General features: G+C 44.3%; 3 protein-coding genes across 6 annotated transcripts; 2 read left to right on the forward strand and 1 right to left on the reverse strand.

The window, feature by feature from the left end:
• The first annotated feature begins 2,606 nt into the window (after window positions 1-2,606).
• USP30 (ubiquitin specific peptidase 30) lies at window positions 2,607-15,946 on the forward strand. Of its 3 annotated transcripts, none has more exons than XM_067306915.1 (13): window positions 2,607-2,678; window positions 2,959-3,068; window positions 4,078-4,260; window positions 5,410-5,513; window positions 6,386-6,484; window positions 7,231-7,273; window positions 7,529-7,623; window positions 8,369-8,428; window positions 9,353-9,439; window positions 10,038-10,118; window positions 11,164-11,383; window positions 12,064-12,172; window positions 12,830-15,946. In XM_067306915.1, exons 1-13 carry the CDS (start codon window positions 2,608-2,610, stop codon window positions 13,092-13,094), a joined length of 1,527 nt encoding a protein of 508 aa, XP_067163016.1. In that variant the 5' UTR covers window position 2,607; the 3' UTR covers window positions 13,095-15,946. The 3 variants fall into 3 exon arrangements, with proteins under 3 accessions (XP_067163016.1, XP_013801788.2, XP_067163017.1); XM_013946334.2 differs by lacking the exon at window positions 2,607-2,678 and adding an exon at window positions 2,803-2,874; XM_067306916.1 differs by lacking the exon at window positions 2,607-2,678 and having other exon boundaries at window positions 2,983-3,189.
• Window positions 15,947-16,679: 733 nt separating this feature from the next.
• On the reverse strand, window positions 16,680-18,827 carry ALKBH2 (alkB homolog 2, alpha-ketoglutarate dependent dioxygenase). Its single transcript, XM_013946173.2, has 3 exons — window positions 18,495-18,827; window positions 17,644-17,842; window positions 16,680-17,500 (listed from the first exon to the last, which is right to left on the reverse strand). The coding sequence occupies exons 1-3, from the start codon at window positions 18,724-18,726 to the stop codon at window positions 17,191-17,193; spliced, it is 741 nt and encodes a 246-aa protein (XP_013801627.2). The 5' UTR covers window positions 18,727-18,827; the 3' UTR covers window positions 16,680-17,190.
• Window positions 18,828-18,990: 163 nt separating this feature from the next.
• UNG (uracil DNA glycosylase) lies at window positions 18,991-24,202 on the forward strand. 2 transcript variants are annotated; one of them, XM_067307159.1, is made up of 7 exons: window positions 18,991-19,174; window positions 19,795-20,007; window positions 20,126-20,221; window positions 21,040-21,137; window positions 21,708-21,796; window positions 22,050-22,228; window positions 22,746-24,202. In XM_067307159.1, exons 1-7 carry the CDS (start codon window positions 19,085-19,087, stop codon window positions 22,884-22,886), a joined length of 906 nt encoding a protein of 301 aa, XP_067163260.1. In that variant the 5' UTR covers window positions 18,991-19,084; the 3' UTR covers window positions 22,887-24,202. The 2 variants fall into 2 exon arrangements, with proteins under 2 accessions (XP_067163260.1, XP_067163259.1); XM_067307158.1 differs by lacking the exon at window positions 18,991-19,174 and having other exon boundaries at window positions 19,625-20,007.
• Window positions 24,203-27,288: the final 3,086 nt, after the last annotated feature.

A 27,288-nucleotide genomic window follows, 5' to 3' on the forward strand; every position in this document is an offset into this window, starting at 1 on the left:
CATTGTTTACCTGAGAAAATACACTGTCACCCAGGCATATTTGTCTCTGTAAACCTTCTCCTTCAGTTGCAAGGGATAATCTATTTGAGCATATGTCTGCATTTCCAGAAGAATCCTTTGCAGAGAAAGGCCTGCCAGAGAAAATTAAGAGGAAAAATAAGCCAGGAAGATGACCAGATGACATTTGACAAGATCAAGACAGATTTGACAAATTAAAGAAATGGTCTGAAATCAACAAGATAAAGTGAAATGAAGACAGGTGAAAAGTGCTGTAGTGAGGAAGGAGAAGTAAATTGTACACATTCAGGTCAGGGAACAACAGAAGATGCAAGAGGCGTGGGCCTAGCTGTGAGAAACCAAGCACACTTCAGTCGGTGAAGGTAAGCTGTGCAGTTAATCTTACAGGTTTAATTTGTGATGCTAAATATTGAAAATGTTAACAGGCTTTAACACCTATAAAAAAGGACTTGCAACTGACCTAGTTAGAATTTTGGTTTTCAAAATATATTGAGAATAATTGTTTAATGAAGTATTTGCACCTACGAGTGGAATTCAGATGCCTACCTGTGAGCGTCAGCTCCATTTTAGACAACAGTGTATTCGACGTGGTCCCCAGCTGGGGATTTCATGTAAGACCAGTGGATCGTATAGGATCACACAGGACCATGTGGATGTCTCAGACACCTTAGGTTTTCTCATATGGATCTAGGTGCCTGTGTTAAGGCAACTGAATAAACTTTAATTGCATGAAATGCATACCCATGTTCTGTAATATATTCTCAAAAGCATAAGGAAAAAAAAGGCTTTTTCAGAGAACAAGTTTTACAAAACTCTTTCAGGATACATTTGGTATCTCCCTCTGCTCTCCACTCTTTGTCAGCTCCTTTGGTCTTTTCTGCTTATCCTTCACAGACGCACAAACTTGTACAAACAACACAACTCTTCAGTTGTGCACTCTTTTACTTCTCTTTGATTTGGGTGGTGATGTGTTTGGGGTGAAGAATGTCATCGTTGCAGCTGTTACCATAAAGGAACTCAGTGGTTTATTTTGAATGAAAGGCAACCTGAGCCATAACAATTAAAAAACAAAAGGCCTCAGTAGATAGAACTGGTCTACCAAAATATTCTTGAGTTGTTGCTTTGTTTACTGTTCAGAAAATATGGGTAAAAGGAAGCAAGATCCAAGATGATCTAATCTTCCTATCCAAGAAGCCTGTTATGTTCCACTGGGTAAAATATTGTAGGTAAAGTCAGTACAGAGAGAAGAGTTACTGATCTGAAACTTCTAGGGGAAAGCAGTCACTGCAGGCCTTAATTAGAACAGTCTCAGCAGAGCAGCCTTACTGAATCCAGGCTGAGATTTACCCACAAAATTGTCTGTGTACACGAATTCACAGAAGCTCTCTGTTGCTTCTCCCAAAATCTTAGTAGAAAATGGCATTTCTCAAATATAGACTTAGTTTAAAAGGTCACTGCACGGAAGCAATAACTTTCTTTTTGGAATAGAGCAGCGATGTTACTTTTTTACTAGATAAGCTCCAATTTTCCAGTAAGGATGTGAGATTTGGTCCTCTAAGTACGTCAGTTCTTTTGTCTCAAGTATTTCATGTGCATGAGACAGCAACGAGAACGGTATGTCCCATATGCATACTACAGCTGTCGGGGCTACTTTTTTCCCCTCACATCTCTCTTCTCTTCTGTCTATAGCTGCCCTGCTCCTCTCAGCTGCCTGCCGTCTCTTCCCCTCCTCGCCAGACCGCTCTCCTCTTCACGAACAGCCTGACCTGCCTGCTGTCCTGCTGGTGCACAGGGAGCAATGTCAGGCAAACAGGGACTCAGCCGGAAAGGCGCAGGGACGTACGCCAGACACTTAGCCAGCAAAGGTCGTTAGGATTGCTGGGAAGGAGTGAAGAGGGACGCAGCCGTTACCTGTCAGGCCCACAGACACGATCAGCAGCTGCCATCTCGAGGTGCTCTCAAAAGCTGCATGTGTCACTCACTGTCTACAGGTGCTGCCCAGACGCCTCCTCTCCCGGCCCTGATGGGAAACACTTCTCTCACTAAACAACCCCCAAAGTAAACCGGTTAAAACCAGAAAATAATAGCGCTGGGTGGGTGGACAGCAGGGCGAGGCCCTCAATCCTCAGCGCCCAGCTCAGGCACAGGGAGGCACCCGGGCAGCGGGATTTCCGGGCAGCACCGAGGGGCCTCGGAGGTGCCAAGGCAGCGCTGCAGGTCCGGGAGCGAACAGGCCCCGGCTGCCCACTGCCAACAGCAATTCCTGGGGCCGGGGCCGGGGCCGCGCTCGCGGCGGGCTCAGCCCGCACGCACTGACACAGAAGCCGTTCCCTTTCCGCGGGTGTCGGGCGGTTTCATTCCACCCGCGGGATCTGCGTGTCCCCCCCCCCCCCCCCCGGCCAGGTCCGACTCCCCCCCTCCCCCCCCCCCGCCGGCCGTAGCAACCAGCCGCCTCCCGGGGCCCGTTGCTAGGGGCGGTCCGCGCGCTAACGGGGCCCGGCGGCGCCACTTCCGGTGCCCGCGCCGCGGCGTCCCCGCGCCGCCCGCCCGCCCGCCCGCGGGTGCCGCGTTCCGGCGGCGGAGCGGGGGATGCTGCCCGGCGGCGCGGCCCAGGCGGACGGGGCACTGCGGCGGGTGCTGCGGGCCGGCGCGGCGGCCAGGTCAGCGCGGCCCCGGCCCCGGCGGGGGAACCCCCGGCGGGGGAACCCCGGGCGGGGACCAGCCTTCCGCCGCGCCGTTCTGCGCGACAGCGACAGATAAACCCGCCCCGGCGCCGCTCCGGAGCGGCCCAGCCGGGGCGCGGCAGGAGCCGCCGGGCGGTTCGCGCCCTCCCTCCGCGGACACTTATACACACACGTACTAGATATGTTCAGCGTCTCGCTTATTGCGCCGTCAAGGATAGCCATTCCCTCATTTATTTGGTTTTTTTTCCCGTTTCAGGCATAAAGTGATGAAGAACTGGGGCGTTATAGGGGGAATCGCCGCCGCGCTCGCCGCGGGGATCTACGTTCTCTGGGGTCCCATCACGGAGAGGAAGAAACGCAGGAAAGGTAGGGAGAAGGCAGCGGGGGAGCGGAGGGCTGCGCCGCGCCACGGCTTGTGTCCCCGAGAGCGCCTCTTCCGCGCGTTTTCCAGAAAGGATGAGAAGTATTTCCAAGACTTAAATCTCCTGTGCGTTATGAATTTCTTTCCAGCAGTCTCCTCGATTAGAAATGTTCTTATTTCTTTTTATTATTATTATTATTATTATTATTAGCTTCAGTAAAATCTTTTCTCTTACGAAATGTAAAATTTTGGTCACCGCGTCCCCTCATTGTATATAACAAATTAATGAATTTGTGTCAAATAAAGGACTTGCGTTGCTTTTGTCATTTATTAATTGTATCGGCTGAAGTTAAAGAAAAATCAGACATATTAGGCACATCTTATGCATCAGTTTTGTGTTAAGTTCATTAATGAACTGCAGCAAATAATGCCCTCTAAATAGAAATGCAAAATAACTGTTTTCTTATTTAACATTAGCACAAGATAAGTGAAAGTCTCTTGCTAAGCAAAGTTGCATAGAAATGCCTTTTATTAACCTTTGATACTAATCTCAGCAAAAGAAAAAACTTTGCTAAACTGAGCTGAAGTATGCAACGGCATGGCAATGGGCCTATGGCTCTCTTTAAACTTGCACAAGGAGTGGCTTCCACTTTATGAGTTGGAAATAAGTGCGTTACAGTTTTAAATTCCTGTTCGTACAGTAATTTTTAGATCATCCTGAACCTTGATGTTGGTAATGAAAATGTACTCCTATCAAAAAAAGAACATTTTTCAGAGAAAATTCAAAAGATATTTTATAATAGTGTATTTCTTAGAAAGCACCATATATATAAACACTTTAGGTTGTGATATTGTAAGTAGGAGAGTCTTCTAGTTTTTTAATGTGAGCAAGTCCAAAATAAACTGAAATAATTTCATCTTAATGTCATTTTAGTGTATAACATAACACTTTCTACTGAAAATAGTAATGTTTTCCCAGACTTATGGTGTAAACTCTTACATATATGTTTGCAGGGCTCGTACCTGGCCTTCTTAACTTAGGAAACACCTGTTTCATGAACTCTTTGCTGCAAGGTTTATCTGCATGTCCATCTTTCATCAAGTGGCTGGAGGAATTTACAGCACAATACAAGACAGACCAGAACCAGTCCACTGAGCATCAATACTTGTCCCTTACTTTGCTGCATCTTCTAAGAGGTATTATATACTTTAAGTTTTTTGTGTGAGGATAAACTAAGAAAATATTTAGCATAAAAGTTATTGTTTCCAGCCTTGTTTCCTAAAGAAAGGAAGATCATGTGGTCTTGCTGTCTTCTTTTTATTATTGTCCTCTATTAACTTGGAACTCATTGGCCAAGTCCAGGCAAATTTCACGGAAGAATAGAGATCGAAAAGGTGTTAGGTGCCTGTACCAAGCCTCAGTAACATTTGGCCCAGGGCTGCGTGTGTCCCCAAAGCTGTTCATTTCACTGGCCAGCAGCTGAAAGGTCTCAGGTTTTGTTTGACCTGCCAGGCAATCCAGCAATGGGCAGCCAACCAAGGATCGTGCGCATCTGCCAGCAGGTCAAACAAACCTGGCTAGAGGACCACATGGGCACTCAGAACTCTATATGAAAGAAAATTAATGCATTATAATTTAATTTTAGCATTTTTTCCAAGCATACTATTTTATCAAAAATATGAAATATCAAATGAGATACTGTATGTGGTGCTGGATAAAAATATTAAAACCAGTAAGCCCAGTTTGGTAACCAGTTTCAAACTTGCCCCTGTGCTAAATTCGTTTACCAGTTATATCCTATTTAAACATTCAAAATGTTAAAACAATTTGTTGGCTATCTATCTCTGGCTTTCCTCACAGGGCTGTTTTTTAAAGGAAATTCATTGGAAGTTTTGGTGTCTTGGACAGTGTTCATACTAAAAATTGTGCCAGTTAAACATGTACTTTTAAATGAGGAAAGGCTGATGCTATTTTAATACCGGTGTTTCTGTGACATGTGAAGTACCTATTTTTATCCAACCCACGAGTAAAAATTTTTCTTTTCAGACACTGTTTGTACCATTTATTCTCTCTGTATCACTTACCTGAGGCACCTTTCACTTTGTATTAGATCAGAAAAATATATACAGTCAGTTAATCTGTGTCAGATGAGAATGGTAATTTCTTAATACATACTAGTTTGATTGTGATTGTCTAATGATACCTGTAGACCTGTCTTAATCAAGAATAACTCTGCTCTAATCAATTGTATTATGCCTAAGTAATCTAAACCCTCAGATAAACAGATTTGCATTCTAACTGTTCTTACTGGCTCCATCTAACAGTTTAAAATGCAATGTCTCTAGCTTTATCTTGCCAAGAGGTAACAGAAGATGATGTCCTGGATGCAAGCTGCTTATTAGAAGTTCTAAGAATGTACAGGTGGCAGATCTCATCTTTTGAAGAGCAGGTGATTACAGAATTCAAGTTAGACTGCCTGGTATACACCTCATTGCTTAGATACAGGATAACAGATAACTTATGTAAGTTATGGTACTAATAGCTCCGAATGTCAAATCTGAGTCTTCGTTGTAGTGAAAAGTTTGCTTTAAAAAGTGAAGAAAGACAGCTGTGTGATTGATGAATTGTGTTTTCAGTTCGCTTAGATATTTGTCATGGAATCGGTGGCACTTCAAAACCTCTTTCTTAATTACCATTAGATTTGGTACAGTGTAGCCAGTAATATTAAAATATAAGGGATACAGCCCAAACCTCATTATAGATTATGGGTCTACACTGAAGTATCTGTCTGATTCTAGGGATGTACTCTATTTCATTAAGGTTTCCAAATTTAGTTCCATATAGCATACAAATTTTCTAGCTCTTGTTATTAGTATTTTCAATCCCTGTGTAAGTGCAGCTGGCTGATGAACTTGATCAATTGTCTCATTCATAAAATGTGGCTCTCTCTCTCCTTTGTGTTTCAGAGGCAAAGCAAATAGCATAATTTCAATTATACTGTCATTGAAATCAAGGAAAGCAGGCGTTTGTGAATTCATTTTCTTTTTTTCTGCAAGTATTTTAGCATCCTTTGAGTTTATATGGCCCAGAATATTTTTAATAGTGTGTGGTGCCATAGGGTTTAGCTTTGCAGAAAAACTTTTTGGCAAAACTGCAGCAGGTGCACAAATAATTATTACTACATGAACTGGGGTCTAAATGATATTTTTTTCTTTAACTTCCTGCTGCAATGATAGATTCATATGTGCATGCATACTCCTGAGATATGTTTTGATGTCTTTTGTTCTGGCTTCCTCTAAATCTTATGCCTCTATTTAATAGGATGCTCATGAACTATTTCATGTCCTTACCTCTTCACTAGAAGATGAACGGGAACGTCAGCCACGTGTCACACATTTGTTTGACGTGCATTCACTGGAGGTGACCAATGTTATTTCCTTATCAGGAGTATTTGCTTAAGTACTTGATAGTCTGCCTAGATTCCTAAGTCTGTAAAGTATAAAGTGTCTGTTTAGAAACTGAAGATGCTTTCATTATATTTACAATGCTATTCTTTAGTATTCTGATAGAAAGGAATCAATAGTCCTGGCAATCAAAGAATAAGAAATTGTATTTTACTATTTTGTATTTATAGTGATCTGAGTTTCATGAGGGCTTTTGCATCCCTAAACCCATTGAATACAGGGATTGCAATACTAGTTCAGAACAGCAGTCCATGTAGGCAGTTATTCTTATTTATAAGCCTTGACCGTGAAAGAGGTTTGAAAACTGCAAAACTGACATTTATGGACTAGTCCATTCAGAGGTGAAGTTGTATCTTAACCCCCCAGTATTAGTGGACAACTTAATGCTGAAGGAAGGTTGTGTAAAATATATACAAAAAGTTTAAGAAATCTGCTAAGCTCATATTTCAGTACTCTGAGGCAGAGAATTCCACAGGTTAATTGTTCATTTTATAAAAAATGTCATTTTTGTCAATTACCAGTTTGTTGTATCTCAAAGTTTTTTTTGGCCTTCCTAAAATACAAAGTGATAAAGAGACAGACCTCCTCCCCCCCTCAATTGTTCAAATGTCAGAAAAGCATATCAGGGATGAAATAAGAGCATATTTAATACTAAAGGCTTTCTAAGGGGGGATTACTGAAATCTTTTATCTTCCTTTGTAGCAGCCAGAAATAACCCAAAAGCAAATAAGCTGCAGAACAAGAGGTGAGTTTTTTCCATCCTGAAATATGAGTATTTAGTTGTAGTGTAGTCACTTTGTTTATTAATGGGATAATATTAATTGGTCTTTGGTTTTTTTGGACTCAAATACATCTTCCGCCATGAAATACTGTTGATTGTCAGTGGAACAGAGTATATTTGAGAGGTAGTTACTTTTGTTACTATTGGCCAAAAACGTGGAAGTATAGCGAGGAACACATGTATTGAAAATAGAAGGACAATTGCAACTTTGTATTTCAGGTTCTCTTCCCCCTATGTCAAATCACTGGAAGTCTCAGCATCCTTTTCATGGAAGGCTGACTAGCAACATGGTTTGCAAACACTGTGAACACCAGGTATGAGAATGTGTGTCATCAGGTGTAAGAAAATGTGTCTGGTAATACTTATACATGAAAACAAAAGGATGCCCAACACTCTGAGCACATTCTGAGGTGAAACCATCTCACATAGTTGATTTAAGCTCCAAAGGTTTGCAGGAATGAGACCTCAGACTGTTACTTAAGTACTTATAGCATTAACGAGAAACAAATACGTATCACAAAATATACCGAAGAAAATTAATTGTGATCTACTTTGTGAGGATAATAACTGTCTTATTAGACAGAATAATAATGGTCTTATTACATTTGGTATTCAGTATCACTGAAAACTCGCTCACATTTTAGGACTAGCTATTCATTCAGCACTCAGTATTGAGATTACGAACGCAAAGCCAAATTAAGTTGCAGTCCAGTTATCCAGAGCAAGGAGATGAAGATGACCTGGATAAAGCAAAAATACAGAAAATAAATCTCATCTATAGATGAAGCTAAAGAGTACGTTTAGTACTTTTACTTTCAAAAACTTGTGAACAAATTTAATAGCAAGGGCAGCTTCAGCAGAAGCAGGCAGAGTAGCAGCTTCTGCCCTGCATCAAGTGTTCCCCAACACTGTGCTGAGGAAAGTGGGATTTGCTGAGCCTACTCCCCCAGATAATATCTTCATGGATAGCAGAGAGCATATATTCATCTTGTGTGACACTAGTTTTTCTGGACTGTCATAGACTTTGGCTCAGTGGATATGTGAAATATTTTCTTACAGAGTCCTGTGAGGTATGATACTTTTGACAGTCTCTCACTGAGTATTCCAGCAGCTATGTGGGTATGTATCTCTTGCTGATGTGTGATCCAGCCAGTCTGTCTGTGGCCTTGTAGTCATAGCTTTATCTTAGACTTTACTAGTGTCTTTTCAAGATGCTAAGGCCTAACTGTTAATGAGTAGCTACGGTTTATTTTCTTACCTTTACAAATGATCTTGTTGCGCTAATATAGTACCTTTCTGTTAACAGGCTGGGGCAAATTAATATGACAAGCATGACTTTGTTGGCATCAATAGAGTTTTCTGTTTCTCATGGTGGAGTATTTGGTCCTTTCTGCATAATTTGAACAGACCAGATCATGTCCTGAGTGCTGTGCATTTCCAGCAGTCTTAGAAAGTGGCCTATAGGTCTGTCTCTGTGGTGATGATATGTAAGTTAGACAATGACAGACTCGAATCAAGTGATTTCAACAGGGAACAGTTTGTTTCTTTCTGGACTTACAAAAAACTGCAAATGATTAAGTATTTTAGCTTGTTTTGGCAAGATTTGTGGGAGATTTGTCTTTTCAGACAAGGAACAACTAGCTGCATTCATGGAAAGTCTGTGACTCATATCTACAGGATGTTCTCCTAGACTGCTAGGATTGGGATTTTGACGCACCTTCTGCTATTTGTGTTTTGTTTTATGCCATCATTAAAGATTATGCTGTTCATGCCTGCAGTATGTAGTATAATCTACAAAGGAAGACAGGAATAACTGACTAAAATACAACCAAAATGCTAAATTTCTGCTATGTAGAGGTCAGAGTGAGAATTCCTATAGTTAGTTACATTATGTTTGTTTGATACTCAAAGCCATTTAGTCAGTTTTGTCAAGAAGTCAGTCTGGAATTTTTCAGTTTCTGTGAAAGAGAACCTTTTCTTTCACAAAATTAAATAATATGCACCCCCAAATTTCTTCAAATAACTTTGTTTTTTCATACTAAGGGTCGTCCTATGACACTGGATCACTGTCTCCATCATTTCATCTCCTCTGAATCTGTAAAGGATGTTGTATGTGACAATTGCACTAAAGTATGTCATTTTAATTTCTATAACCTAGCTCTATTTCAAACCCACTGATTGAGAATCATGGCTTCAGTGCTCTCCTTTCTCCTCTTCTCCTTTGTTTGTGACTTCAGGAAGCCTCTAGCCTGCCTGGGATTTCTTATGTTTAAAGTGGGTTATTATCTCACAGAATATTTTGAAGCTTTATTTATTATTAATATTACAAAATCGATAAATATTTTATTCTGTACTTGCCAGGTATTATTTAGATAATATTTGGGATAGTTTCTTGTTCTGACATTTTAAACAGTATTTTACCGTTGCCTGTAATTTAATGATAGCATAGAGCCAAAGTGTTTGTTTCAAAACCAACAGAAATGGCTTAAGACTAAACTTAAATCTGGAATCTGTGTTTGTTCTGTAAATGCTCATTTCTACTTGATTTTGCTTTTTAATTCTGATTCTGAAAAAAGTTGGTGGGAAATTGTAAATGCAATTAATGAACTGAGCGTAGTTCTAGATAGGAAATCACTGTTGTTTGCAGTGTGCAAACCTGCAGTATTATTCTGTGCAAGTTGATAAAGCATGTAATCAAATGGCTCTTATTTTTTCCCTCTGATTTCAGATTCAGGCAGAAGGAACTCTGCATGGGCAGAGCATAGAAAACCAGAGAACAACATTTGTTAAACAATTAAAGCTAGGAAAGGTGAGGCAAGTTAACCCTCAAAATCAAATTTTAAATTCTGTTAAACAGTAATTTCTTTCTTCAGTCTTTTTGCTTGATATCCACTTCTTGGTATTAAACTTCTTTAATGTTTTACTTGAAAAAGTAAGCTCATTTGTCAAATATCTGTAGGCATTGAGGCCTCAATTCAGCAAAGCACTGAAGTCTATAGCTTAAAGAATGAGAGTATTCTACTGTTATTCAGCAAAGCACTCAAGCATGAGCTTGGTTCAGTTGCAGTTCGTATGTCTTGCAGTAATTTTTGATTTCCATGGTAAGTGAAGTGATCCATATACACATCTGTTTGTACGTTGTTTAGCAATTGCACATTCAAAGAAATTAAAATATTCTGAATACAGCTGGTTTAAACAAGTGAAAATGGTGCTAAACAGCAGGTGCTATTTAGATTAGAAGCCCTTATTATGAGTCTCTCTTTGTTCTGTGATCATATAATGCAGTGGACAACAGGGCATTGGTCTGTAATTAAGAGCCTCAGGTTAACCCTGATTGACAGAGGTTAACCCTGGTGTTACTTTTGAGTGTTCAGATATTTATAACTGTTTGACTTTTTTTCCCATGGCACTTTCACTGTGCCAAACCGTAGCTTATTAGGTATTAGCAAATGCCTTACAACAACTCACTCCAGCTCATTACGATCCTGTTTTCTGCCTCACAGATCAACAAGCTAAATGAGATTGACAGAGAGGTTGTTAAGGAACATGCATGTAGTTTTACTGATTCTTCTCCCATATGGAGAAAACTCTGTTAACATTAGCTATCCTACCATCTAGAGAGCAGTAGTAGCATTATTAGAAATCTCCAAGTTTCTGGGTTTGTATCATCTTTTAGAGATACTATTGCCAGTAAGCTTACATGCAGATAAAGTAGCACATGAGGGAACAGGTCAATGACTTATTTCCTCATCCACTAGACTTCCCAGTTGCATTAGTACGCTTTTAACTTTACAGCTGTTTCTCTTCATTTAAAATGTATTTTGACTTTCCTTTTCTGTGGAAACTTGCTGAAGCTCCCTCAGTGTTTGTGTATCCATCTGCAAAGACTGAGCTGGTCAAACCAAGGCACTCCTCTGAAACGTCATGAACATGTACAGTTCAATGAGTTCCTGATCATGGACATCTACAAATATCACATTCCTGTTCATAAATCAAGCCAGAATGATCTGAATCAGAAAAACCCTGAAGAGACAACCTCTGAAACAAAGGATGGGACAGCAGTAAAACCTTCCGGTATTTAATTTGAAAATAAAATATATCAGGTATTTCTACATTTCAGTGATAAACAAAGCATTCTAGTCTGCAGAATGAATATAAAAGCAGCATCTTTGTTTGGATGTGTGCTAAGAGGACAGGTAGAGTCCTTTTTCTGGCAAGCATTGAGATACCCTGTTCCAGGTATATAGTTCAATTTTTACCATTTAATTCAATTCTGCTAAATATAAAACAAAAACAAACAAAACAACAACAACAACAACAAAACATATAAAGCTGGCATGTTTTAGGTCCAAAGAATGAGTGCATGTTGAAGTCAGGAAGTCCTCCTAAAGATTATCTTGTTAGAAGAGATTACTAAGACTTCAGCACAAGCACAGAAAGGACTCTGGGAACGGTAGCTTCTTACAGTTAGAAAATCTATCTGTAATAATTTATGTCTGTCATTTAGGCAACTCAGTATTTCACGTAGTAAGGATTCTGTAAACATGGTCATTTTTATATTTCTGTCATGTAGAAACAATTACCACTGTCTTTGGATATTGTATTCTTCTACATCTCTACAGCACTGTGATATGTAATTAATTAAAATAAGTAAAGTACTCTCATATTCTCTGATGAAAGGTACTGTAGAAACAAAATCACTGATATTTGTAACACAAAAGATAAGCTAAATTACTGTCTACTTTCTTTGGCAGATGCAGAGCAGCCATGTAGCACTAAATCACTCTTTATGAATGGTGCCTGCTCCCCTTCATTTTTAATGACCTCGGGAACTTTTCCACTTACTGCATTCCCTGAATGCAGGTAAGTTAGAGATTTGTACCTATCTTATAATCTCTGTCTCTGCAAATTTTGTTTTCTTTTATTCTGTCTTTATTGTGAGGTTGTGTAGTCATAGAATTTAACATCCATCCTAGGTCCCATGCAGAAATCATTCCTCATCTCTTTGGCTGATTTTTAGTGGTTGTCTTTGGCTCCATTTCTCTCCTACTAGAAAAGGGAGTAGACTCTGAATTTTGCTTATAACATAATCTCCTGGTTCATGTTGCAGCAGTCATCCTTCTGAATAGCCACCATCTTATTCTTGCTGTTCTCCTCTACCCCTCCCTTTCATTTTTCATCTTATTCTTACAGTTTTTAAAAATATTACATAAATTCTAACAGATCTCAATTTTTTTTTCCAAATATTTTATTTAACAAGCTCAATTTCAGTTGGAGCTGCCACAGTTTTACTTGTTGGTAAATCCTGCCTTGATGCTCCTCCATTTGAGAATGTTCACCCATTTTCATGCCTGTGACCAACGTATAGTTAGTTCTCTCAGAGAACTCTCTCATGGAGCCATCTATTTGCTCTAAAAAAACTCCCCCTACAACTAAACGCAAAGCAACTGGGGCTTCTTCTGGTGCATGTGTGATCTGCAAGGGTTGCTGACCCCTTCCTTTTTCTCATTTGCCCTTCAGTTCCCCTGTATACCTTTACCGTCTGATGGCAGTTGTAGTTCATCACGGAGACATGCATTCTGGACACTTCGTGACTTACCGTCGCTCTCCACCTTCTCCTAAGAACCCACTCTCTATCAGCAATCAGTGGTTATGGATTTCAGATGACACTGTTCGCAAAGCTAGTTTGCAGGAAGTCCTTTCTTCTAGTGCTTACTTGCTTTTTTATGAGCGTGTTCACTCCAGGGTACAGCACCAAAGTTTGGAGTTGAGGGCCGAAGAGTGACTAAGAGAGCTGAAGAAGGACAAAAACTGACAAAATCCCTCTAATGAGATCTACATTGCACCTCCTGTCTGTTATGCAAATAACCCACCGCAGGCCCTTTAACTTTCCCCTTCCTCTATGGCAATGGCTGGCTCCTGCTGGGAGTTAAGTGTTTCATACCAAAATGACGCTACCCAAAGTCGGTCTGCTAATGTTGTGCAGTCCAAAGTGTATCTGCATTAGAGAAGCATTTATTCTGTTTCAGTAGTATTTTGTCTGCCTCACAGCTCTGGAAAAGACATTTCAAACAGAGACTTCCCAAGGCCATGTTCCTTATCCTGATGCATATGTAAGTTTTCAGATGGAGATGCTTAATCCTATACGTTTCACTGCAGACATTTCTGAACAGGAGAGCCCCAGAAGTGGTTGATAGGAAGCTACTGTTATCAAAGGCAATGATTTTAAAAACAATAAAGTGCCTTGAGCTCATTTGAATGGTTACGTTACCATTGTCTGAGTCTCCTGCATGTCAGTTATGTTCTGATAAACGTCTCAAGATGATAGGAAGAACTACTAACTGAATCAGATTTAATATCCTGGCTGATCAATAAAGCAAGGCATCTCTATGTAGCATGCATGATCCAAAAAACTACTTTCCTATTTATGTTGTTTTCCTAACATTTCAGTTCTTTATATATCGTAGAAATACCTCTACTGATTCAAACTGCAGTTTTCTTTTTCCAGGAAAAGAGATCAAATTTTTAATCAAAAGCTGAGACACTGATTTGTTGCTCTGTATCTTTGGAATTCAGGTGAAATTAAGAGACAGAAGCATTTGTTAGCAATCAGTATTGTAATTTTCTTTGTCACTATGAAACTGTTGAGTAATATTGCTTGTAGTATTGACTACACCTTTTAATGCTATTATTTCAAGGCTACTGTAATTGGTGTTCTAGACTTACCCTTCCCATTTTAATGCTGAACACTGCCATTTTTCATCATCCATTCAAATATATGCTGTCTGGCTTGCAATATAGCTTGTACTGGTTGTAATTGTGAGCTGAGATGTATAGCAACCCAAGCATCATTGTGAGTTAGAATACGCACAGTTGAATCAGGACTGGTAGGCACTTGTCTGGTGAAGTAGTACAGTAGTCTGAAAAGACTGGTGTCACTGTATTACTTACTTCTATTTATATGGAGGTCTGTGTAAGTTGTACTTTGCTGCTCTAGACTGTTTGAGTAAAAAACCCAGACAAACCACAGAGGGAGCAGAAGCAAAAATTACCCTTTTGACTGCTTCTGAATTATCAGGAATAAAGTATGTAGACTATTTTTAGCTCTTTTCTATCCTTGTACCTTGGAGACAAAAAAGATTTATTCTCAGACTAGCTTTTTCAATGTAAAACAGCAACTAAGTTTTCAAATGGTAACAGCTGTCTTAATAGTTTTTTAGAGCAACTTTGTACCTTATGTATTCATATCACTGCCGGAAGCTCATAAGCATTCAGAGTTCTTTAATGGGAGGCTTGAAACCCACCAAAATAGGAATAGTAATGAATATATATGAAAACCTATATACTATACTTCACTCACATCATTCCAGAGCAGGGATCACAATGCCTGCTCCAAATAATGCTCATAGTATATAAAACAGTCTAGATAAATCCACTGACATATTAGTTCCTGAGAAGCCTCTCCCTCTGTACTAGGGTAGCAGTAGCATGTTTTTAACCTTTCTACTTATGGGAAAAATAACAAAAAGGCAAAAAAACCCTAAAAGGATGCAAAATGCCAAAAACATTCTGGCCATTGAACTAAGATCTAACAGACTTGCAAAAGGTCAGAGAAGAGAAACTCCTCCACTCTGGACAGCAGGAGTGTGCAGTAGGAGCTCTGTAAAGCAGTGTTGGGTGTCACCTAAGGAAAAATAACATGCAAAGCATCTAGCTCCAACAATTCTACCATTTGTACCTCAGAATTTCAAAAACATTTCCACTGCCAGTAGTATATATTCTGCAATACCTACTCTCAGCATGGTCTGTTTAGAGATTTTCAGCTGTGAATCTTTGTGAAGTTCATCTGAACAGGTCACTTTGTTTAGAAAGCAGTAACGGTGGAGTCAGAATATACGCACACAATGGACCAACAGTCTTAAACTCATCAGCCTATAACAGTGACATGAAGCCACGTATTACTGCAAGTTTGCATGTTTAATATTTTTCTTTTCCTTTTGCATAGAACTGCTTTCCAGCAGGGGCCAGTTTGATGAGAATGAAAGCACAGTCACTGTAAGACATTGATAAACTGCTCTTTTTCACTCAGCTGCAAATTTACTCTGAAATTTCCTCAAGGGCTATAGAGATGAGGGTTGAGTAGACAGCATTTGTTCTAGCTTTCACTGTAAGGAAAGAGTAGGTGGTCTTGGCTTAGCCCTCATTGTGAGGAAGGAAGCAAGTGTCAGCACTTTGGTCCTGGTCCTGAGCCATGCTAGATACTGTCAGCCTAATCGGAGCATCAAAGACTTTTGCAGATATTTGCCACCTAACCCTCACCTTTTGAATTCTGTGGGCTCTGTGCAGGCACATGAAGCTCATCGAATGCTGTATTTGTTATTCACAAGCTTCCGTGGTGGAAAAGGTGTTAATAAAATATAAAAGGTTATAAAACATCAGCTATATGGGAAACAGACCTCCAAGATGACATCTCTGTATTTGGATTATTCTTGTTTTATTGTGTATATTATTTAAAGTGTATATTAGAGTCAAACCACTGCACTGCAGTTTGAAGTTGTGTTTTCCCTTCAGGGTATTTTTGTAACTGTACAGTAGCAATAAAAGAACAAACTTACTAGTAAAAGTAACTGTTCCTGTGTGGTAATATCTTGAAACAAATATCAAGCTATAAGCCAAACCACATATACTGTATCTATCTGATAAAAATAGCACTTGTTCACATTATCTGGATAAGAAACATTCCTCCAGGAGCTCTTCATGTTATATATAGCATTTGCTGGTACTGAGAGAGGGTGGGAAGTCCCAGATTGTCTAAACAGACATTAATTCCATGAAGTTATGGATAGATCTACCACTGCAGGCTAGAGACAGTCACTAATTCAGATGCTTGTAGCCTGGTTCACATTTTTGCTCAGTACTTACATTGCTTGATTCTTCAATATCTGTTGTTGGCTTTGGAAGGTCTTTCTTCATTTCAGTAGGATTCACTGTGAGCATGGGAGGTCATGGCCTTCAGATGGTCAGAATGGAATCCCTAGGGATAATTATTTAGAAAAAAGCAGATACTCTCAGAAGTTATAGCCTTCCAAGTTGTGCTGTCCATACAAATTCTACAACCCCATCTTTCCCCATGATGTAATCTTATGCTCTCTGACGTCTATGCAGCTGTAGGACCTCGGGAAGAGGCAGCCCTCCCCCTGCGCTGTAGCACCTCATGCTTCCTCCTGCCCCAGCACACTACAGACCAAAAGAATCCAGTCTCCCAAGCAAACAGATGTAGAGCAGCAGTGAATATATGCAGACAAAACTCAGTCGCTGTAAAATACATAGCCAGTCATGTTGCACTCACTATATTCATATCTCCATACTCTTCTTTTTCATGTCAGAGTCTTTTATTTTTAAAAAACAAACCATCTCTCATTGACAGAGCATACAAGAAAGTGTCATCTGTTGAACAATATCAACCTACAGGACCACTCTAAATGATTACACTTTTTTGTACTTTATAGTATTTATAAGACATTTTGCAGCTATTTCAAGGATATACTGTATTTTGATCTTTTTGAAAAACTGGTTAGATTAAGATCAGTTGAGAACAAAGTTCTTCCTGAGCCAAAGAAAACAAGGGTATCGGTCATTAAAAATAATGTGTATTGGCAGGGCAACAGCAACACGTTACTGAGAGAACAATAGTCTTGTCATTTAAATAAGCAATTTATTTATTAGCAAGTTACCAAGCACACTGTCCCCTCTTCTGGTTTAACTCATCCAATACCTTGGATCATCAGAGATAGTGCTTGAAAAAGAAATTGACAGTTATGTGAGGGAAGCAAGCTCCCCTTTTTGAAGTCAAAACACCAGGTGCTTGATTGCTAAATATTTCACTTTCCAGCTAGAGTCATCACTTTTCGAAATGTCAGGTTGATTCTTGGGGCGAGCACTCTCTTGCGGGTGGGCAGGCTGTGATACCAATACACATTGGTGGGATACTTCATCATCAGCAGACTACCATGGGCTAGCTGCAGTTTGATGGGCTTAATGTGGCGCGTTGCATTTTTCCCTCTGGAATCACAGTGCCTGAAAATAAAGTCCCTGCAAGCTCCAAACGACACAGATGCAATAGGACTGCGTGGAACCAGTTCTCTCTCATCATCTCGATGTTCACCTATGTGGTCACAACCATCTTTATATCTGTGAACAGAACAGATTAGTTAGTTCTACCAATAAAATGAAATGAATGCCAAATGACTCCTCAGCGATCTCTCAGTAGTGTCGCACAAGCAATTTTTCATTTGAACAAGAAGTTGCTTGATGCAACCAGAAATCAGACATACCTGTTAATAAGGACAAAATTAAAAGTATGCCCAGTGTGCAAAGCAATGCGGTCTCTGATACGGTTGAGAACTGGGATCCATGGCTTAGGGGAAAAGGTAACGCCTGAGTAAGTGTATGTTAACTCAGGATCTCCATAGGTCACCTGCTTCCTTGGAATGCTGTGCCATTTGCCGAACACATGCAATTTTGTCAGCTCACCTGTTTCAATGAGAGATAAGAGAGATCAAAACAAACTCTGCATTCTAGTTAGCGTAAGATATTTTATCTTAAATATCAGGATCTGATCAACAGCAATTAACAATCAATCACCCTCTACCATTCCCAACTGCAACATACTCCTTGATTTGGAGCTACTATGAATTAAAATTACAGTGTGAAAATAAAAATGGCACATTGCAGCCGACATCCCAAAGCTGTCATCTGTGTTCAAGGGTTTCCGTCCCACCAAACTACTTGACGCTCAAGTTTAGCGCTGCCTTACAATCGAAGGGTTGAACGGGACTAACGCAATACCTTCAGCTTCTGCCCATCGTGTCCTGCTGTTGAACGAAAGTGACTGGGAAGAGGTAAAATAGTGCTATGTTTATCCACAAACTCCTACCGCCATTTCGGGGTTCCTTCAGTTCTTCGAAAACGTTAAGGTGTGAATGAAGCTGCTCGGCACGCACGCTTAGAGCTCTAGGAAGCTCTGCAGGATCAGACCTACGTTTGCCCGTTGCTTCTCGAGGTCCTGCAAACGCTGCGGACCCCCCCGCTGCCGTGCGGCAGCTCTCCCCGCGCCGCAGCAGCCCGGCCAGGGGCAGCTGCGACAGCGCTTCGTCCCCCTCAAGCGGTGCCCCGCCGCCTTTACCTTCGAAGTACTCCACCTCGTCCTCCAGCTGCCGGAAAAGCCCGTCCGCCTCGGCCGCGCCGAAGAGCAGCCCGTAGTCGCACCTCAGCCCCTCCGCGCGGATCTCCCGCCAGGGCGCCGCCTCCGCGCCCGCCGCCGCCGCCGCCGCCTCCGGCCTCGGCCTCGGCCTCTTCGCGGCGCAGGGCCCGGCTCCCGCCGCCGCCGCCGCCCGCTTCAGCACGTATCTGTCCATCGGGGGCCGCCTCAGCCCCGGCGCCGCCTCACGCCGCCGCCTACCGGCACCGAGAGGAGCGGAGCCCGCAGCGGAGCGGGGGCGCGTCCCCGCCGCGCGGAGGGGGCGGGCGCGCATGCGCCGCGACGGGCTGTGCCCCTCCCCTCCCCTCCCCTCCCCTCCTCTCCCCTCCCCTCCCCTCCTCTCCCCTCCCCTCCCGCTGGCGGGTGCCGCCCCCCCCCCGCGCACGCCCCCCCCCCCCGCGCACGCGCGCGCTCTTGGCGCCAAACCCCCGTGCCGCCGCCACAGCCGCCGGCTCGCGCGGGGCAGCGCTGTCCGCTTTTTGCCGTCCCTGCCGCCGCCCTCGCCCTCCCGCGCCATGATCGGGCAGAAGACGCTGCACTCCTTCTTCAGCGCCGCGCCGGCCAAGAAGCGCAGCCGCTCCCCGGAGCCGGCCGGCGACGCTGAGGTACCGCGGCGGGGGGCGCGCGGCGCTGGCGGCCGTTGAGGGGTGGGGGGGTGTCATGCGGCGCTGGCGGCCATTGGGGGGGGCGGACGCGCGCGGTGCCGGCGGCGGTTGGGGGGCGCGCGGTGTTGGCGGCCGTTGGGGGGGGGGGGACGCCAGTCTCGCGGCCACTTCGAAAAAGCCCGCGGTTCTGTCACACCTGAATGAGTTGAATGAGATAGCTATCTATCGCTGTCCAATGGGAGCCCAGAGAGGCCGCCTCGTCACGGTTGCTAGGCAGATGGGCTTACTGCCGTCTGTGGCAAGCCAATAGGGAGGCGCGGGGCCCTCTCTTCTTGACCAACGGGGAGCGGGAGTTTGGGAACAAAGCCTGTGGGCGTGGCCCTGGCGCCCGGGCGGCCAATGAGGGAGGCCCCGACGCTGTTTTGCCGCGAAATAGCCGCGTGTGCTCGCGGCCGCCGTAGGAGCCGCCCCGCGGGGAGGGCGCGGCCGCGGCCGGGATGGCGGCGGTGGCGGCTGCGGCCCGGCTCCTGCAGCTCGGGCGGCTCCTGCCGCTCTGCCCTCGCCTGGGCCGCGGCGCGCCGCGCCCTCTCTGCAGCCGCCTCTCCGCCCCCGATTCGCAGGCCAATGCCGCCAAGAAGCCGAAGGCGGCGGAAGCCGAGCCGGGCCAGGCCTCGCCGCGCGCCTCGCCGCTGAGCCCGCAGCAGCTGGAGCGGATCCGCAGGAACAAGGAGGCGGCTCTGCAGCGCCTGGCCGAGCGGAACGTGCCCCCCGGCTTCGGCGAGAGCTGGAGGCGGCAGCTGGCCGGCGAGTTCTCGAAGCCCTACTTCATGGAGGTGAGCGGGGGGGGGCGCCGGCCCCGCGCGTGGGGGTGCTGCCACCCGCGACGGCGTCGCCCGCGCTGAACCCGCCCGCTCCACCCTCCCCTCCTCTCCTCTTCTCTCCCCTCCGCAGCTGATGGCGTTCGTAGCGGAGGAGAGGAAGCGCTACACGGTCTACCCGCCCCCGGACCAGGTCTTCACCTGGACGCAGATGTGTGACATCAGGGATGTGAGTAGAGCCGCAGGTGCTGGGCGGAGATGGGGATGGCTGCTCTCCACCTCCTGCGTGCTTAAAGAAAGAAAGCTCGGTTACTAGGATTAGACGCACATGCACAGGCACGCTTGCTCGGTCTTCTCTTAAGCTTCAATCCCCTGTGATGTGGATGCTGTGTGTTTCCCTTACACAATCTGTAAATCCTGTCTCTTCTTTCCGTTACTGAAACGGCTTTATTGTTTTATTACCCTCATCCGCAACGGCATTTTCTTTAAAGCTTTAGTTAGACTTTTGACCTTATTTCCTGTATCAGCAACTTTCTGCAGTGCTTGATTTTGAGTCTATTACACTTGAATTTCTCTTGGCTTTCTCACAGTCTGTAGCAGACTATGATTATAAAAAGTGTATACCATTGTGCTTAAGTTCCTTTTCTCATAAGCTGTGTTTGCAGTGATAATTATCACAAAGAACATGGCATTAAAAAAAAAAAACACTGAGGAAGCTTCCTTGGAAAATGTTTTCACATGCTATTTTATTGGGGTTCATAGAAAACTTTGGTCTCTTGCACTCAAAATGTCTCCATATTCTTGGCAGCAAAGCTGTGGTGATGTTAGTCTTTAGTCTTAGATAGGACCTGCCTTCTTTGACATTTATTTAGTGAGGTAAATCAGTGATTTAATTTCAGGTGTGTGGTAGTATGGATTTTTGTTTGCTTTGGGGAGCAGAGTTTTTGGAGACTTCATTTGTGAGCCTTTTTTGTTATGCTTTTAAGAATAATTCTGATCAAAGTTGCTGGATTGGCAGTATTAACAAGGGTCTGGGTCTGCTTTCAGGTAAAGGTTGTCATTTTGGGGCAAGATCCATATCATGGACCTAATCAAGCTCATGGGCTCTGTTTCAGTGTCCAGAAACCTGTTCCACCACCCCCCAGGTATGGCAGTACTCAATTTGCAAAATTCATTTATTTACTGAGTTAAAATATTTGCAATTCTGTTATTTGTGGTTGTGTGTCTGATAAGCGATAGGAAATGTGTTGTAACTATTGAATCTTAAGTTGTGCATTCCCCAGAAAAACAGCACTACGAAAACACTGATAATTCTGTGTAGTTCAGTGATATTCTGACAAGCACGCTGGACTCAGTGTTTTCAGTTGTGGCAGTGAGGCCTTGGGTTAACACTTCTAGCCAGACACACAAAGAGGCCTTGTTGCCCTGCTTCTGCAAATAGCTTTGTTATCTTAAAGAATTGGATTAAAATTAGTTTACTGTTTTTTGTCCAGTGCAAGTAGCTCTGTTTGCTTGTATCTTTAAACAGGCAAACTTTCAAGGGCACAACTGTGGCTTTCATTGTCTGCAGTGTTTTTCATCTGAGCGCTACTAGACCTGCTTGCAGGGATTAAATCTTACTAGTTAACTGCCTGATTACATGTGTTTTGTTAAATATCTAAATACTAGATTGTTCCAGAAACCTAGTTTCAAATCTTCTGTTTTTTTGTTTGCAGCTTAGAAAATATTTACAAAGAACTGTCTACTGATATTGAAGACTTCACGCATCCTGGTCATGGAGATCTAACTGGCTGGGCCAAGCAAGGTAAGTTAATAGAGATTCTAGAAACATTTCCATTATAGGCTATAAACAAGCCTATCTAGAAAATGGATCCGTGGTTTGAAACAGTGTCTCTGTAAAAGTAAGTATTCTGAGTGCCTATCACTTAACAGTTACCTTGGAAAGGGAGTACTCCACTTACTTGATTGTTCATGGGGGTGGCAGGGAGGGAAAGTAGGAAGGAGCTGTTACCACCTGATTTTTGTTTCATCCTCTGTCCCTTCCTTTTGTTTGATAGGAGTGCTCCTCCTCAATGCTGTCCTGACAGTGCGAGCTCACCAAGCCACCTCGCACAAGGAGAAGGGCTGGGAGCAATTCACAGATGTGGTGGTGTCCTGGCTAAACAAGAACTTGCATGGAGTTGTCTTCATGTTGTGGGGAGCGTATGCACAGAGGAAAGGCAGTTCTATTGACAGGGTACAGGTTACTTTTCCATATTTCTATTTTTTTCTTAAGTTAAAAGGTGGACGCTAGAGGGCACTTTCCTCATGGAGTTGGGTTTTTTTCCTCCTTAGTTGAGATCTGTTTGCCATCGAGTTTAATTACCCTTCTGTTTCAAGTAAGTCCTTACCAGAGTTAAGCAACAAAAGTGGGAGAAAGTGTAACCTCTTGTTGTTCTAGTTCATGATAGAACTGATATTTCTAGGAAATTTCCCATGAATTGGTGTAAAGTTCCTGTTAGGATTACAATGATTTAGAAGTGGCCTAGGTATTGCTGCTGCTTTAGAATAGTCCATCCTTCTGCTCTGTTCAGTAGGACTAAAAATCTCAGTGTGAGATTCTGGCTGAGTTCTTTAGGCCCTTCTTTCTCTGTTTGATTACTGAGGAAATATAGAAAAGAAGTTGCATCTACTTAGTACCAGAACCAGCCAACCTTGTCCAAGGAGCTGAAAGTATGCAAATCTAACGAGCTATTTCCTTTAACGTTTTACAGAAACGCCACCATGTTCTGCAGGCAGTTCACCCTTCACCTCTGTCTGTGCAAAGAGGGTTTTTCGGCTGTCGGCATTTCTCTAAAACAAATGAATTGCTGAAGAAATCTGGCAAGAAGCCCATTGACTGGAAAGCACTCTAAGCTGCAAGCATAAACTTGAGGGTTTAATAATCAGAAATAGCCCCTGTTTCAAGGGTTGCCTTATTCCTGAAAAATGTTTGCTGACCTGAGAATCATTCTTTGGATGTTGCTCAAGTCAATGAACGAATGACTTAAATTTCAGAGACATTCTATTTTTTTTTTACTGTTTATATATACAAATATACTAGATGTTTTTAAAAGCAAATTGGAATGTTATATGGACTGCTTTCTTTCTACTTCTTGAACAGATCTCAGCATAGTGTGAAGCCAAGAAAGAAAGAAAAAATCCATATTAATTTGTGCTCATTATTGTATTGGAAATACATGTGAGTGCTCTTGTGCATGTACGTGAATTCTCATAGGTTAAGCTATTCGGTTTCTGTAAATACCCTAATTTGCCTCCTCCCCCTCTTTTGCTTCATGATGTGCAAATCTGGATTTTGTATGTGGTGGGGGACTGGAGGCCCTCAGATTTGTACAGGAGGGAAAGCTGTGTGGGGGTGTGTGGGTTTTCTTTTGTTTTTTTTAGCTTCTTTTGCTATGGATACAAGATTTGATTAGAAATATAGTGGCCTCCTGTGGCTTTAGAGACTGTACAGTGTGAGGAAGCTTAACTGAGTGTATCTTTGCACTCTCCTAAAAGGTCAGGGCTAATCCCTGCAGCAGCTGAGGGGGAAATAGTGACCAACGCTTTGGTTATGTTCTGAGCTTTTTGTTCCCAAAGGAAACGTGACGCTTAGAGGGGAACCCCCAAAGTATTAAACTGCTTGGTGGGTATCCTAATCACCTGGATGACAGGTGAGTTGCGATGACCACTGACTCTGAGGTGAGCCTGTATATAGTGCTAGTGAATCTGGATCGCTGGGTATTCTGCCGAACCAGAACATGGACATGAAACTGGTTTCACATGAATAAGATCTTCTGTGCTGATGGTGGGTTTTCCTGCAACTCTTGCTCTGTTCGATACCTGCCGATTTCAAGGGAGAAGTTTTGTTCAAGATCTGCTGATTGAATTGTGAGTTACAGTATGGAAGTGAAGATGTGGTATATTGGTGAAGAAAAGGATCTACTTAAATACAGAGGTGGTTTTGTGCTCTGCTTCCATAGGAGCAAAATGAGGCTTCTAACCATTGTTGAAAATAACTATTGCTACTTCTAGAATGAAAATAAGGTCTGACTTCTAGCTTTGGCTTTCCAGTCCATCTTTGAATTGATACTTTCTTTCAATGAAAGTGAAGTGGCTTGTTCTTTCTGAAGTTACGTAACTTTTTAGGGTAGATTCATACATCCAAATACAAAACATGGCTTACGTGGGTATTTGTTCCAGTAGGTAACACTAGTACTAGTGAAGTTCTACACTTTTTTTGAATGTGTTGAAATTTTCTTTTTTTTTCCCCCCAAATATTGTTTTTAAATAAAAATTACTTTGTTTATGTTGTGCTGTGATTTTACTTAACTAGTAGGGGAAAGGCAGTGACTGAGGGTGAAGTAAGGGGCCAGGTCATGCTCGGGGCTGCTGCCTGCACATGGGTCTTGGCCTCCCCTCCCCGGGCCTGCACCCTGCTCGAGGCCCCGGGACGGGTGCTGGGGGCATGTGGCCCTTGTGTCCTCGGGGTTTGCCACCATCTCCCTGGGGAGATGCAACCCCACGGACGGTGAGGAGTTTCTCCTTCTCCTTGGTGTCACCCTCGTTATTGTTAACTTGCAAATATGTTCCTCTGGAATAGCAGCTTTTGTGATAGTGTCTTGAAAGCAGCGTGCTTTGCAGTGTGAACCAGCTGGAAGGTTTTAGTCGGGGAAACTTCAGACCCGGAACGAAATCGGAGTGAAAGGAGCTGGGGAGCAAGTCTGGGACCTGCAGTCATGCTCCTGTAACAAACTCTGGTCCACCTCTCTGCGCAGTCCAAACTGCTGTTGTTTCTCGCTTGATTTCTCCAAGAGGCAGACAGAAAAGTAGGCTTTTTATACCTTATTTTCATACCTGTTTATATAAAGCACTTTCTAATAGAAAGCTTCAGTGACCCCTGCTCTTAATGGGCATCCTGGTTTTGCAGTGCCTTGCTGCGCGAGCTGGCGGGGCGCGCAGTGCCTGTGCCCTGGGCTCCCGGGCGCTTGCAGAACGTGCTCCCAGGAAAGCTCGCGGCAGCGGGCTGCCCGTGGCCGCTGGGGCTCGCGCCAGCCGCTCGTGTTGCGCCAGCCTGACCCTTGTCCCATGTGGACTGGGAGCTCCTGGCACAGCGCTGTAACCCCTTGCTCTGCTTGGGCCCTTGCCCTGGGCCCGGATGTTTTTCAATCTTGTCTCTGACAAAAGTTTTTCCAAGCAAACTAACGCGGAGCTATTTTTACTTTGACGTTAATGTCACATGCAAGAAAGCAAACGTAATGCAGTGAAACAGTCTGAAACGTGACACCCTGCAGCGCAGTCGGGTGACACTGGCTGGCACCTGCCCCACGAGCCTTGGCGGGGGCTGAAACGAGGCACCCTGTGTGCGGGGCGGGAGTAGCATGCTGTCCCCCGGGTTTCTTGGGGTGTGCTCCAGGGTCGTCCTCGCGCTGCAGGCACTGGATACCTGGCACAGCGCTGGATTTCGGGCCAGCACGGGCACATTGTTGTGCCGGGTACGTTCCTGCACTGAGCACGGCCACGTCCGTCTCATTCTTCCCAGCAGTTGTTCATTCCCTTCAGTCGTGCAATAGTTAAGTGTAAATACAATGTTTTTCTGCTGCAGAGACGGGTTAATCTGAAGTTTACATTTGTCCCAGGAACTGCTGCCAAATCCTGCCTCTAGCACCACTACTTCTCCCGCCTGGCGGTGCAGGAGGAAGGCAGTCGCCGGGAGCTTTGCGATGCAGGGCTGCCGCTCGGGGAGCGGGATGCGCGGCGGGAGCGGAGCTCGAGCACGATGGTAAGTGGCCTGCGTGCGCTGGAGGCGATTCTGCTGCGCACGGAAATAAAGCTGCTGGTCAGGAGCTTGTGTCTGGCTGCAGGAACCTGCAGGACTCGCGATGGAATAGCAGTAAGCTAGGATTTCTGCAGGGACCGTAACTGAGAAGGGCTTTTGTGCCCTGTGTCGTTCAGAGAGCCACAAAGACCAAGTGAGTGGGACAGAATATGCCTCCCCTTAAGTGGGTCGTTATTGTTAACGGCCATGCAAGTGCTGTTTATAGAAACAACTCTGAATGATTTCAGTGCTATTCAGGCTTTTTTTAAGCCCGGATCTGAATATAGAGGCTGTACTTATATGCTTATGTTTTAAGTTCTTACTTTATATGTTGCATTACTTTAGCACCCTTTGGCCGTTGTATTTAATGCTTCCTTGGCTTTACAGTGGGATTTCATTTCCTGTCTCTTAATGTTCAGAGCCTGTAAATGCCTGTATATGTGCTTAGCTGTAAAATGGGAGAATTCCCATTAATTTCATGCTTATGTGACACACTGCACTTATATCAAGAAGCCAGGCTGTGCGGGGCTCTGCTAGGGCTGCGACCGCCAAGGCAGGCAGTTTCTTAAATGCTTGTTCACAGACAAGGCAAGTAAGGTTTCGCACTGACTCTGAGGGCTGGGTATTGCTACCACTGGTGGCCGAATATTCACTTACGAGCTCCCGGGACAGGGACAGGTCACCAGGTTTCCTGGGCTCTTGGTCCTGTGCTGCCCTCCCCCTGCTGCATCGTTACTTGGTTATTTCTGGAGGCACGAGCCGCATCCAGCGCGTGCAAACGGCCGCCGCGCGGTGGTTCCCGATGCTGCTGGCTGGAGCGCCGGGCGCAATAACCGCATTAACCGCCCGGGCAGGCGGGTGCTGGTGCAAAGCTGTCCCTGCAACCCCGCAGGCGCGGGGCTCTGCCTCCAGCCCGTCTAACCCCGCAGGACCCCGTTTTCCCAAGCGCACCGACCGCTGCGGCAGGTCATGCAGCCGTCGGCCACGTCACGGGATGTTTGCAGGACCGGCATGTCCTGCTTAAAAATAAACGCCCTGGTTTGCCTCGGCGCTTGTCCCGGTGGAGCGTCTGGTGGGAGGGGGGGCCCAGGCGCCCCTCCTGGGGCAGTATGCCCGGCTCGGTTGCTGTTGGGCTGGCCTGGCCCCGATCCTCGCCTCGTCCCTGCCCATGGCCTCGCTGGGACGGCTTGTACCCGTGGTGCACGAGGAAGGTGGAGGCTGAGTTCCTTCTCTCTGCTCACAGGCTCCAGGAGCTGGGAAGTTGACTCATTTGCACAAAATAGCATTATTTTCCACGCTCCGTGTCCCTGTGACGGGTGATGTCTTGTGGAAGTGGAAGGCTGTGGCTCAGGACGGAAAGGGCCGTGGGTGAGGGGATGGCCCTGCTGTGGGCGCCTTAGCCGGGGACTCGCTGCCCCTGTGGTCAGAGGCACTGGGACTGCCGAGATGCTGCTGAGATG

The sequence above is a fragment of the Apteryx mantelli genome, chromosome 17 (assembly GCF_036417845.1).
Source record: "Apteryx mantelli isolate bAptMan1 chromosome 17, bAptMan1.hap1, whole genome shotgun sequence".
Classification (NCBI taxonomy): Eukaryota; Metazoa; Chordata; class Aves; order Apterygiformes; family Apterygidae; genus Apteryx; species Apteryx mantelli.